Raw genomic sequence first — 14,209 nt, forward strand, 5'->3', positions numbered from 1 at the left:
CTTCATTATTTTTGTTTGTATTCTCATCCATTTTTTTATTCATTTCTGGTGGTTTTACAAAGGTTGGCATTTTCATCCCATTTCACACTTCTCCTTTACCTTGCTTTAGTGGTTCATATTGTTTGTTTTATAATTGCCTTATTACTTTCAGGATACTCTTTCAATGCGCGATAACTATTTTAAGTGATGACATCCATACATTTACTGTGCTTTGCTAAGGCTATTAACATTTCTCTGAGAGTCTAAATCTATCTTTTTGTTTTAAACTTTCATGTTTTTTTCTTAGTATTTGCTTTGGTGTTGTCTTTGGTAATGTTAACATGTAACTCACGTCACACAACCATGTTTACAAAGACAAGCATTATTAATACACAAACACATTCACCTAATCCATATGAACTATATCTTCATACACTTAAATCCAGGTCTGATTTTCATCTACCTTGAAGTTAAAAGCTAAACTGAACTATTTTTATTTTACCAGGCAAGGCCCACTGAGCTACAGTGTGGGAAAAAAGTATTTGATGCCCTGCTGATTTTATACGTTTGCCCACTAACAAAGAAGTGATCAGTCTATAATTTTCATGGTAGGTTTATTTGAACAGTGAGAGACAGAATAACAACAACAAAATCCAGAAAAACGCATGTCAAAAATTGTATAAATTGATTGGCATTTTAATGAGGGAAATAAGTATTTGACTCCCTCTCAATCAGAAAGATTTCTGGCTCCCAGGTGTCTTTTATACAGGTAACGAGCTGAGATTAGGAGCACACTCTTAAAGGGAGTGCTCCTAATCTCAGCTTACCTGTATAACAGACACCTTTCCACAGAAGCAATCAATCAGATTCCAAACTCTCCACCATGGCCAAGACCAAAGAGCTCTCCAAGGATGGCAGGGACAAGATTGTAGACCTACACATGGCTGGAATGGGCTACAAGACCATTGCCAAGCAGCTTGGTGAGAAGGTGACAACAGTTGGTGCGATTATTTGCAAATGGAAGAAACACAAAAGAACTGTCAATCTCCCTCGGTCTGGGGCCCCATGCAAGATCTCACCTCGTGGGGTTGCAATGATCATGAGAACGGTGAGGAATCAGCCCAGAACTACACAGGAGGATCTTGTCAATGATCTCAATGCAGCTGGGACCATAGCCACCAAGAAAACAATTGGTAACACACTACGCCGTGAAGGACTGAAATCCTGCAGCGCCCGCAAGGTCCCCCTGCTCAAGAAAGCACATATACATGCCCGTCTGAAGCTTGCCAATGAACATCTGAGTGATTCAGAGGACAACTGGGTGAAAGTGTTGTGGTCAGATGAGACCAAAATGGACCTCTTTGGCATCAACTCAACTCGCCGTGTTTGGAGGAGGAGGAATGCTGCCTATGACGCCAAAAACACCATCCCCACTGTCAAACATGGAGGTGGAAACATTATGCTTTGGGGGTGTTTTTCTGCTAAGGGGACGGGACAACTTCACCGCATCAAAGGGAAAATGGACGGGGCCATGTGAGAACCTCCTTCCCTCAGCCAGGGCATTGAAAATGGGTCGTGTATGGGTATTCCAGCATGACAATAACCCAAAACACACGGCCAAGGCAACAAAGGAGTGGCTCAAGAAAAAGCACATTAAGGTCCTGGAGTGGCCTAGCCAGTCTCCAGACCTTAATCCCATAGAAAATATGTGGAGGGAGCTGAAGGTTCGAGTTGCCAAACGTCAGCCTCGAAACCTTAATGACTTGGAGAAGATCTGCAAAGAGGAGTGGGACAAAATCCCTCCTGAGATGTGTGCAAACCAGGTGGCCAACTACAAGAAACGTCTGACCTCTGTGATTGCCAACAAGGGTTTTGCCACCAAGTACTAGGTCATGTTTTGCAGAGGGGTAAAATATTTATTTCCCTCATTAAAATACAAATCAATTTATAACATTTTTGACATGCGTTTTTCTGGATTTTGTTGTTATTCTGTCTCTCACTGTTCAAATAAACCTATCATTAAAATGATAGACTGATCATTTCTTTGTCAGTGGGCAAACGTACAAAATCAGCAGGGGATCAAATACTTTTTTTTCCTCACTGTACATAGCTCTTTTTCAGAAGTGCCCTGGCCACAAACAATAGCCTAACGAGATGGCTTATTGTGTGGAAATGCATAGCAGCCAAATACTCTGGATTTTTATAAATATGGAGGGAAAAACCGGAAGACCTGGATAAAAATACATGCAAGCACAAGGAGAACATGCAGACTCCAAATATACAGGCATCAGGGTTGAGATCGAACCCATGACCTATATACCAGGCGAGGTAGTTGACTGCCACCGTGGCGCAGGGCTTTAGAATACATTGCTATCTTTACATTTTGAAAATATAATGAAGTTTTTTTTTTCCCATTACATGAAATTACCACAGTTTATTGTAAGAACTGGTGAGTATTGTTTGAAACCTATTTTTTTACAGAGACCCCGCGAGCATACCGCTTTGTCCAAGGAAAAGACTGGGGATTTAAAAAATTCATTCGAAGAGATTTTTTGCTTGATGAATCTAATAGCTTGCTTCCAGATAACAAACTGACACTCTTTGGTGAAGTAAGTATGACATGCTGCGGCTATTGTGTAATTTTCTATTTTATTCATTACAATTGCACAGTTGGAGTCAATATTCTACTTAATTGAAGATTGTAATAATTACTTTCCCTGTTCCATACAAGGAAATTGTTAACATGAGTTTTCCAAGCACTTTTTTCCTCCACTGGTGCTAGAGTTAACATAGCACAACAATTAAATAATCAAGCTTAATTTTTTTTAGGTTTTCTCCCTCTGGATAGTGTTTATATTTAAACCTTGACATTTTTATAAACTAGAATGTCAGGTATTACATAATGTGTTTTGTTTAAATGTCGCCACATGAATTCCTTTTCCTATTCTCGGACATCAGCCAGTTTGATGTAAATGTTTATTGTCCTTGGGGGGGTCCTTTTAATCACCAGATTAAATTTTTTTACCTTTAAAATCCTTTACAAAATACAAGCATTTTTGATAATGAAAGGAAGCACATCAAGGAGGGCTGTTCACTTCCTCTGTTGCTGTGCAGAACCCATAATTAGGGGCCTCACTACCTGTTGAAACTGTTTATACAGTGTAAAATAACTTGACAAAAATATAGAATGAAAATTGATTAATATGAAAAACATTTCACGGACCACTATTTTGGCATTATTCACAACACTTGTTCTGATATAGGATGTTTGTGCAGATTTGCTTGCTTGATTGAACCAAAGCCTACATCTTCATGAAAAATGTGAAGTTAAGTGAGGATTTGTATAAAAAAATCATCAAATGCCTTCTCAAAGCTGGTTGATGTTTATGCAGGTTAGTGTGGGGCAGGATTCCGTGAACATTTCTGGTCAATCCAGCATGTTTAACCACCCAAGATGGCGCCGATGATGGCAGCCTCGGCCGGTTGGTGCGCCCTGTTTTGTCCAGTTTTGTCTTGTTTTGTCTTGAGAGGGGCTTGCTGTTCAACACACTCGTGCTGGTGAGAGAGGCCTGCTGTTCATCACACCCGTGCTGGTGAGAGAGGCCTGCTGTTTTGGGGCCTGCTGTTCATCACACCCGTGCTGGTGAGAGAGGCCTGCTGTTCAGTACACCCGTGTTGAGGGGCCTGCTGTTCAGCACACCCTTGCTGGTGAGAGAGGCCTGCTGTTCAACACACTGCTTTTCAGCACACCCGTGCTGGTGAGAGGGGCCTGCTGTTCAGCACACCCGTGCTGGTGAGAGAGGCCTGCTGTTCAGCTCACACGTGTTGAGGGGCCTGCTGTTCAGCACACCCGTGCTGGTGAGAGGGGCCTGCTGTTCATCACATCCGTGTTGGTGAGAGGGGCCTGCTGTTCAGCACACCGGTGCTGGTGAGAGAGGCCTGCTGTTCAGCACACCCGTGTTGAGGGGCCTGCTGTTCAGCACACCCGTGCTGGTGAGAGGGGCCTGCTGTTGAGGGGCCTACTGTTCAGCACACCCGTGTTGGTGAGAGTGGCCTGCTGTTCAGCACACCCGTGTTGAGGGGCCTACTGTTCAGCACACCCGTGCTGGTGAGAGGGGCCTGCTGTTCAACAGACCCGTGCTGGTGAGAGGGGCCTACTGTTCAGCACACCCGTGCTGGTGAGAGGGGCCTGCTGTTCAACACACCCGTGCTGGTGAGAGGGGCCTGCTGTTCAACACACCCGTGCTGGTGAGAGGGGCCTGCTGTTCAACACACCCGTGCTGGTGAGAGGGGCCTGCTGTTCATCACACCCGTGCTGGTGAGAGAGGCCTACTATTCATCACACCCGTGCTGGTGTGAGGGGCGTGCTGTTCATCACCCCCGTGTTGGTGAGAGGGGCCTGCTGTTCACTCCCATGCTGGTGAGAGAGGCCTACTGTTCATCACACCCGTGTTGGTGAGAGGGGCCTGCTGTTCACCACTGCCATGCTGGTGAGAGGGGCCTACTGTTCAACACACCAGTGCTGGTGAGAGAGTCCTGCTGTTCAGCACACCCGTGCTGGTGCGAAGATGGCGCTGATGATGGTAGCCTCAGCCGGTCGGTGCGCCCTGTTTTGTCTTGTTTTGTCTGTCAATTCAGTGTTTTGCCAAGATTTTCGGAGTTCTCTAACAAGAGATGAACTTTTAAATATCAGGGAAACAACTCCTGTGGATTTAATTCCTACTTTTCTGCTTCCAGCGGCAGAATTAGTAGGCATTCTAGTCAATGCCGCGCTAGGCTTTGCTCAAGCAACGAAACGCCGCCCAAGGGGTAAACGGTCGGGGGCTCTAGTACGGCTACGCAGACGCGGGATCCGAACAGTGCTTCCGAGCTTTTTCCTCTCCAACGTACGTTCACTGTACAACAAAATGGATGAACTTCAGCTACTGATGGTAAAAAACAAAGACTTTCTTTCAGCTTCTGCATTGTGCTTCACGGAAACATGGCTGTGTGATTTGATTCCGGACACTTCGCTACAACTAGCAGGATTCCATCTTGTAAGATCGGATCGTGACATAGCACTCTCCGGCAAGACGAAAGGCGGTGGTATTTGTTTTTACATTAACAGTGGCTGGTGTGTAGATGTCACAGTGATTCTGCAACATTGTTCTCCACTCCTTGAATCAATTTTTATAACCTGTAAACCGTTTTACTCGCCTCGCGAGTTCGCGTCGCTCATTTTGGTCGGAGTTTATTTGCCGCCTTGTCCTCAGGTTAAAGAGGCCCAACGCATGCTCGCCGATCAGATTCTGAGTGTGGAGCGAGCAAATCCAGATTCGTTGGTTATCGTACTTGGCGACTTTAACAAAGGTAATCTCAGCCACGAACTCCCCAAATACATACAATTCATTAAATGCCCAACCAGAGAAGGGAACACTCTGGATCACTGCTACACTACAGTCAGTAGAGCCTACCACGCCGTCCCCCGAGCAGCACTAGGACACTCTGACCATGCCATGGTCCACCTGATTCCTGCATACAGGCAGAAACTAAAACTCTGTAAACCTGCTGTGAGGACATCTAAACAGTGGACCAGTCAGGCTGTGGAAGATTTGCGGGCGTGCTTAGACTGTACTGACTGGGATATGTTCACGACTGCTACCAATAGTCTGGATGAACTCACAGAGGCTGTGACGTCCTACATCAGCTTCTGTGAGGACTGCTGTATCCCAACACGTACCAGGGTGAACTTTAACAACAATAAGCCCTGGTTCTCAGCAAAGCTCAGAAGGTTGAGGTTGGAGAAGGAGGAAGCGTTTAGGAGTGGAGATAGAGACAGATTCAAGGAGTCGAAGAACAGGTTTAGCAAAGCGGTGAGAGAGGCTAAACGACTGTACTCAGAGAGACTAAAACACCAGTTCTCTACAAACGACGCTGCTTCTGTCTGGAGAGGGCTCAGGCAGATCACCAACTACAAACCCAGAGCCCCCCACACCACTAACGACTCCCGCCTAGCCAACGACCTGAACGAGTTCTACTGTAGATTTGAAAGACAATTGGACTGTCCTGAACCACCCCTTCCAACCCAAGAGGCCCCATCCCCCACCAATACTACAGAGACGACTATCTCCTTTCAGGAGGGAGAAGTTAATAGACTTTTCAAGAGGCAGAATCCACGCAAAGCAGCCGGGCCGGACTCTGTCTCTCCAGCCACCCTCAGGCACTGCGCTGACCAGCTGTCTCCGGTGTTCACCAACATCTTTAACACCTCCCTGGAGACATGCCATGTACCAGCCTGTCTCAAGTCCTCCACCATCATCCCTGTGCCCAAAAAACTAAGGCCAACAGGACTAAATGATTACAGACCGGTCGCCCTTACATCTGTGGTAATGAAGTCTTTTGAGCGCCTGGTCCTGGCACACCTCAAAGCCATCACAGACCCTCTCCTGGACCCCCTTCAGTTTGCCTACAGAGCCAACAGGTCTGTGGACGATGCAGTTAACATGGCCCTCCACTTCACCCTACAGCATCTGGACGCCCCAGCATCCTACGCCAGGATCCTGTTTGTGGACTTCAGCTCTGCCTTCAACACCATCATCCCTGCCCTGCTTCAGGACAAGCTCTACCAGCTGAACGTGCCATACACCACCGGTAAATGGATCACAGACTTCCTGACTGACAGGAGGCAGTGCGTTAAGCTGGGAACACAAGTCTCTGGCTCCAGGTCCATCAGCACCGGAACTCCTCAGGGCTGCGTCCTTTCCCCTCTGCTCTTCTCCCTGTATACCAACAGCTGCACCTCCAATCATCTGTCCGTCAAACTATTGAAGTTTGCGGATGACACCACCCTCATTGGGCTGATCTCTGGTGGGGATGAGTCTGACTATAGGTGGGAAGCTGACAATCTGGTGACCTGGTGTAGCCAGAACAACTTAGAGCTAAATGCTCTAAAGACAGTTGAGATGGTTGTGGACTTCAGGAAGAATACAGCACCACTCACCCCCATCACCCTGTTAGACTCCCCAGTCAAAATTGTAGAGTCCTTCCGCTTCCTGGGCACTATTCTCTCCCGGGACCTCAAGTGGGAATTGAACATCAGCTCCCTCACCAAGAAAGCTCAACAGAGGATGTACTTTCTACGGCAGCTGAAGAAATTCAACCTGCCAAAGACAATGATGGTGCAATTCTATACAGCGATCATTGAATCCATCCTCACCTCCTCCATAACCGTCTGGTACGCTGCTGCCACTGCCAAGGACAAGAGCAGACTGCAGCGTATCATCCACACTGCTGAGAAGGTAATTGCCTGCAATCTACCGACCCTCGAGGACCTGCACACGACAAGGTCTATGAGGCGAGCGAGGAAGATTATGGCCGATTTCTCCCACCCTGGACACTCTCTGTTTCAGCTACTCCCCTCCGGCAGAAGGCTTCGGTCCATCAGGACCAAAACCTCACGCCATAAAAACAGTTTCTTCCCATCTGCTGCTGGCCTGTTAAACAAGGCCAAGGGCTAACACTGTTTTTAACATTTGATCTACATAACGACACGTTGCTGATATTAACTATGTTTCCCTATTTGTATTTTTAAATTATATCTTAAAGCTATTTTATATTCGATATTTATTTAATTTTATATATTTCAGCCCCTTAATGTTAGACTTTTAACCCTTATTATAGTAAGACTTGTTTAAAACTTATTTAAGATTTTAGATTCCTATATGTTGAATGTATGCACCATCCTGCCAAAGTAAATTCCGTGTCGGTGTGAACTTACATGGCGAATAAAACCCTTTCTGATTCTGATTCTGATGAGTACATTCAAAGTACCAGATTGCCGGCTGGCAGTTGACTTCGGGGAGATCTGGGACAATTCCCGCTTCACTGACTGCCTGCTTCGTGTTGGTGGCCAGGAGTTTAAAGCCCACAAGGCCGTATTGGCAGGTCTGTGCCACAACAAGCAACACATGCGTCGTTTAGTGTACAATAGAACCATATAATTAATGATACTGTAATTAGTTTGGGGTAATCAACTACAGCCATTTCCTGTTTTACACTGAATTTAATTAACTAACACTGGCAAATGCTTACGTCAATTTGTAATGCTTTTTGTTAAAGGATACATCAGTAAATATGTGTAATGAATTCAACTGAGTCACAGACGCACTTCTTCAACCAACACACGGGGTACTACCCCTTAACACATGAACAACCTATGGTGGTGGACCACCAGGCTATCTACACTAATTACACGGGGTCCGGGTCCACGTGTTGGTGACTCTTGTAGGACGTAGATTCTTAAGGATGAACAACAGCAGCCGGTCCCTCTCAGGGACCCGGCTTTTATCCTCTGTGGCGGGGGTGGCTCCGCCCTTAGCCACGACCATCTTCTGGAATCCTCTAGCGGGTTCCCGGCCCTGACACGTGACCACCCCTAGCCCCCACCTGGGGGCCCTGTGTACACTTTACCGGTCACGTGTCCTTCGGGGTCAAGTGCCATGGCCCTTGGTAACCCCATTCCCATGGCCAGCACTCTCACACCCTATCCTGTAGGGGTCGGCACCGCACGCAGAGCGTGGTGCCACTCAGCACTGTCAGACAGCGCTCACCATGCCCCTCTCGGGCCGGTACTGCACCCACATCCACGTGGTGCCCTCGATGTTAATACGATGTTAATACATCGCACGCCGTGCCTCTCTATAGCCGGCATTACACAATGACATTCGCGATGTCACTACATATATATAAATGTAATATTGTATTATGTGAGAGATAAACATATTTAATAATCCTGTTGCTAAAGTTTTTATTCCGTTTTTATTTACTTCACTATATCATCGTTGTGCAGGAATTCATTTTACACAATGCAATTATGGTGTAGGTTTTGAGCCTCTAATTTGGACATTTATTTGCGTCCATGTTTGACAAATCTGTAATGGATATGCCATATGAAATAAAATATGGATCTGGATTGTACCTCTTTTGTATCTAGATTATTTGATCTCTAGATATAACATCTAAATGTGTCTGTACCACATTCCGGTGTTTTTCCAATTAACTGTACAGTAAAACCTTGAATTGCGAGTAAGTTCGTCTGCAAGTGTTTTGCAAGACGAGCCAAATTTTTTAATAAATATTAATTTGATAAACGAGTGAGGTTTTGCAATACGAGTAGTACGTATACGCTTTGTCTGCCGAGCGTCACGTGATCACAACTGATATACGAGTGCTTTGATATACGAGTGCTTTGGATTACAAACACGTTTCCGGAACAAATTATTCTCGCAATCGAAGGTTTCACTGTATTTGTTAACAGTTGCTTTACCTTTTTCAGGTCGGTCACTTGTTTTTAATGCTATGTTTGAACATGAAATGGAAGAGAGCAAAAAGGTATCTTTAAATGCAATCTTAATACAGCACATTAATACTGTGATCATACATTTCCAAGGTGCATTTGTCACAATGGATCGGTTGATAAGTATCTCTTGAGAGTGCTGTCAAATGTTGAACTATTACCCTAGTAACTCTTTTGGCGCATTGCACATTTATTATCAAAAAGTATTCATTCCGAGGGAATGTTAGATTGTATTTTATAGCTATTTTTTATATAACATTTCACAGAAGGCCATTGCATGTGTGTCAAGAATGGATTTATTACGCGCAATAAATAGTCATCGGCAAGTTGAATACAACTTTAATGGAGCCACTTTACATGTGTTGTGTAGATATAACGGATGTTTATTTTATTTAATTGAATGCTATATTTTCGTCTCCCAATATATGCCGAAGTTAATTTGAATATATTGTGTTGCTACCTTGCAGAATCGAGTGGAGATTAATGATGTGGAGCCTGACGTGTTCAAGGAAATGATGCGTTTTGTCTATACGGGAAGGGCTCCAAACCTCGAGAAGATGGCCGATGACCTGCTGGCCGCTGCTGACAAGGTTACACGCTTAAAATGTTAACATGAGATCGCACCACCTTGTGATGTATCGGTATGCAGTTGTAGGTCGCAAGTGAAATTAAAACAGCATTTAGGTATTTTCTAAAGCTCATGTCACAAATAATATGAATAGCAAATGTATATGATGCAGACGTTCACATTAGTGCTTTCAGGTTTTGGAATTGATGTCCTGGGAGATGATTGAATTTTCAACAAAAAATATAAATTGTCATGCAATTTCACAATGGAATTGAATGTCAAACTGGTATTAGTCCATGCTAGAGGCTAGTACGTGTGCATTGAAGTGCATTCACATGCAGCATTTTTATCCTAAGTGCAACCATTTGGCTGTGTGTTCTTGTATTGAGGGTTTTTTGTTAATCACATTAACAATTGATACAATTAGTAATAAAATAAAGGGAAGTGTTTTAAAAGATTGTTTGATGTGGCATGGCTGTATAGAAATAAATTGGAACAAATATACTTTTATTAAGGAAACGGATATCCTGCTGTTCCTGAAGATCTGCCAGATAATCAGTTAAGAGTCATTACTCTCCCTTCTGGAACATCATATTCAATAGTTCCTAAAGCGATTGTAATAAAATAAGAATACAAATCGTATAAAGTCGCATGTTTAAGCTTTGTTCATTAAAGTTTCATATTCTGCTAGAGTTGAAATATGGTGGCTTGCAGTTGCATTGTTTATCAGCTTAACAACCAAACTCTTTAAGCTCTTGGAAAACAACATCTCACCTCCTTTGTAATTTGCATGACTTTGTAACCAATATAATCAAGTTTAGGACAAGGACCCCTAATTATAGTAGAGATCAATAAATACATGACTTAAAACATAAATATGCTGAAAGGTTGATGCCATGTTTTAAGAAAATTATCAAACATTTGACTGCTGTATACTGCGTTTATAAAGTAGTTGATGGGGTGAGGGAATATTAAACAAGCGAAATAGGTAGAGAAAATAGTGTTCTTAATACTGAAATTGCACTTTATTTTTACTTTTCTCAAGTATGCATTAGAGAGGTTGAAGGTGATGTGCGAGAATGCACTATGCACAAACTTGTCGGTGGAAAATGTTGCGGAGACTTTGATCTTGGCCGATTTGCACAGTGCAGAGCAGTTGAAGGCCCGGGCCATTGACTTCATAATAAACAGGCAAGTCTAGTGAGAGTGTGACTGTCACTGAGCTGCGTAACATTGATGATGCTTACATGGCAATTTGCATTACAGTCCCTTTTAATGGAGACTAACCGTTTGCCCCAATCCTTATAGACACTGCTTATTAGGAGCTCGCTTAACCCTGACTTGTACTTGCAGTCATGCGATGGACGTAATGGAGACGGCGGGCTGGAAGTCCATGGTTCTGTCTCGCCCTCACCTGGTTGCGGATGCTTTCCGTGCCTTGGCCACGGCCCAGTCTCCACAGCTGGGACCTCCATGCAAGCGTCTCAAACAGACTTAACGGTGGCAGGCAAAGAACATCTATGACCAAGAAAACTTGGGCTGCACGGTGCGGTTATTTACCTGTGGCCTCCATGCAAACAACCGTGAAGACTTTGCATCAGACTACCAACTTTCCTCTGCTTTGAAAATAATGTTAATTTAAGCAAATTTATTTACTTTCACAAAAAGGTGGCCAAATTCACTTTACCATGTAATATAGTGCTACATCTATACATCTACAACTCTATAAACAAGTACATATGTAGAAAAAATGGAAAACTACAGCCTAATAAACACCACGACATATCCCAATTGAGAGAGTGTAAAATAAAACGTTCGATGTGATTGTCCCTAGGTGGCAGGACAATTTGGTTCAATTGTTTAGTTAAGTAAAAACAGAATGGTCTAAAACCCTGCAATGTCTACCTTAACATGAAGGATGAGTATTCGTCCAGTGTCTGTGTACTCAAGGTTACAGATAGTGGCATAGAGAACAACCAGTTCTGAAAGATAAGAATGTGCCAAGCCATATAAGGCCTTAATTCAAGAGGTAAACTTTTCAGATTGATTTTTCATTGCACAGACAGCTTATGCATTGACTAGAACAGGAGTACTATGATTGCCGAGTTTGAAGACTGACAAAGATAATATTGCAGTCGTGTATCCTGCGTATAACAAAGCATGGATGGAGTACTCGGTGTAAGAAAAGGCAAGGCACAGCATCAATTTGGCCATGTTACGCAGTTCATAACATTTCACTTTTTTGCTTGTATGGGCTTTCATGTATGACCCAAAGATTTTTGACTTACAACAAAAGTAAATCTTATTTCCATCAATTTAGTAGTTTGTATTCACGGAAACAAGATGTGCTGTGTTTCTAAGTTTTGTTTCGTATTATATTGTAATGATTTGTTTTTATTATGAATTTCATCTATTACCAACTCGTAGCATCATGTCAACCCAGAGTTTTACGTGATTGGAAGGACCATAATTTTTGCATCAGCGCTGTTTTACGTAACCTCTCACTTAAAATTAAATTGTACATAAAATTGCATAAGCTTTGAAGGATTACACACATAGATTTGGAAGCACAGATTTAAATAATATTCAAAGCTGCAGGATATAATATGAAAGTACAACAAATGAGCAGTGTCATGGATTTGAGTCGATTTGAAGAATATTACAATCTAATGCAATGTGTTGGGATATGAACAAATGCAAACGACGAGAATGTTGGAGGTTTTTTTACGTGTTAAACGTACAAAACAAGTTGGATAATACATGCAAAATTAAGGATAGCCAGTGTTGTAAGCAGTCTATTTATTTTGTTATTTGTTTAATATTTTAGTTTCGTCCTTATATATATTTGATGCTAAAGATGTATATGGTACATTGCACTCTACCTATTCAATTAAAAACTGATTAGGTGATTCGGGGAAGTTATTTGTTGTCATGGTGAGAGTTAAAGCATTGAAATCTGATTGGGGTTCTAATCTGCAGCAAGTCTATGCTGTCGTAAGTGAGTGTGACAAAAACTCTTAGCAGAGTGCAGCCAGTGCGGTGGACTAATTGAACCCTGAAATGTATCAGGCAGTTACCGATAATGTACTCTTCAAATTGTTGCCTTGTATGACTTCCGAAATTGAAAATACTTTGCGCCAAATGTAAATGTTTATTGGAAAATGGATATACTGTAACTGCCAAAAAAATATATATAATTGCAGAAATAATAATATGGTCTTTGTAAAAAGTGTGTGTTTTGAAAAAGTGTGATTGCATGCAAGACAGTTTTGGGTTCTTCCCACGAGTTTTTATGCATATTCAGAGATGAAAATATGTTAATTGGTTTAATTAAAAAATGTTGCTACAATTGTAATACAAAAATATAAACTTGAAGCTAGTAATGCGGTATAGTGCCCCAATGTTTGACCTTTTATCTTTTTCCATTACAGATAATACTGTTTTGGATGTAATATAAATGTTTTGTAAGGCCCTTTTACAATGAATTGTCAGCAGATGATTGGAATTGCAAAATGAACCATTCTTTGTATATTACGTGTTTTCTAAATTGATTTGCATTATAAATGGCAATATAAACCCTTTTCATATGGTAAATATATTACTGTTATCTGATCTCTTCTAGAAATCAGTATTTGGATATAAGAAAAAAAGCTGCTTTTAGCTCTGCACCACTTATTCCACATTTTTTTCATTAAAATTGTTTTTGATAATGTTAATATTTTCATTTATGACATTTTGCAGTGTTACACTTTTTTCGGTAAAGTCTCGTCGAAAGAAATTACTACACGACTTTACCCGAAAGAACCAAAGAGTCATTCCTGCAGTCACGAAAGCTTTGAATCTATTTTGCAGTGTATTTAAAAGTTGAATAAACATGAATGTACCTGGAAATATGTCCAGTTTAAGTTGTCATGTTCTTTACTCTGGGAATGTTACAGATATGTGGATATGTAAAATTTCAATTGACACCCAACAGCAACATTTTAACAAGTTGTATTTTGGAGCCAAAGGTAAACTTAAGTGTATATTTCCTTGCCACTTTTAAAGGCATGTTTACCATGTGTTGATAAACAGTTCACTGGAGAATTGTAATGTGTTCACTGTTCATCATTTACAGCGTTTTGTCAACCCACTGCTTAAACGAAGGCCTCACCACACCATGTCGGTCATTCTTCACCCACTGATGTTAACTGTGGCTGGGAATTGAACTGGTTGTTTCGTCAGTTTCCTAGTGCCACCACTCCATTCAATTACATCCTGTTTAATGTGTATAATTATAAGTGGCATTCTTACTCTTTGGTTCTATTCGGTAAAGTCACGTAGGTAAA

At 42.3% G+C, this 14,209-nt stretch overlaps 1 protein-coding gene and 1 long non-coding RNA gene across 2 annotated transcripts; both read left to right on the plus strand.

The window, feature by feature from the left end:
- The first annotated feature begins 63 nt into the window (after positions 1-63).
- LOC142915637 (uncharacterized) lies at positions 64-4,999 on the plus strand. Its single transcript, XR_012936037.1, has 3 exons — positions 64-587; positions 2,461-2,588; positions 3,372-4,999. It is a non-coding gene; the product is annotated as an uncharacterized LOC142915637 (long non-coding RNA).
- Positions 5,000-6,030: 1,031 nt separating this feature from the next.
- Positions 6,031-13,973, plus strand: LOC142915636 (uncharacterized). The gene is made up of 5 exons (XM_076061356.1): positions 6,031-7,256; positions 7,786-7,902; positions 9,781-9,903; positions 10,927-11,072; positions 11,235-13,973. Exons 1-5 carry the CDS (start codon positions 6,348-6,350, stop codon positions 11,377-11,379), a joined length of 1,440 nt encoding a protein of 479 aa, XP_075917471.1. The 5' UTR covers positions 6,031-6,347; the 3' UTR covers positions 11,380-13,973.
- Positions 13,974-14,209: the final 236 nt, after the last annotated feature.

Source organism: Petromyzon marinus, unplaced genomic scaffold, assembly GCF_048934315.1.
Source record: "Petromyzon marinus isolate PM22_M1 ecotype Great Lakes invasive population unplaced genomic scaffold, UKy_Petmar_22M1.pri1.0 PM_G_Scaffold_33, whole genome shotgun sequence".
In the NCBI taxonomy this organism is placed as follows: domain Eukaryota; kingdom Metazoa; phylum Chordata; class Hyperoartia; order Petromyzontiformes; family Petromyzontidae; genus Petromyzon; species Petromyzon marinus.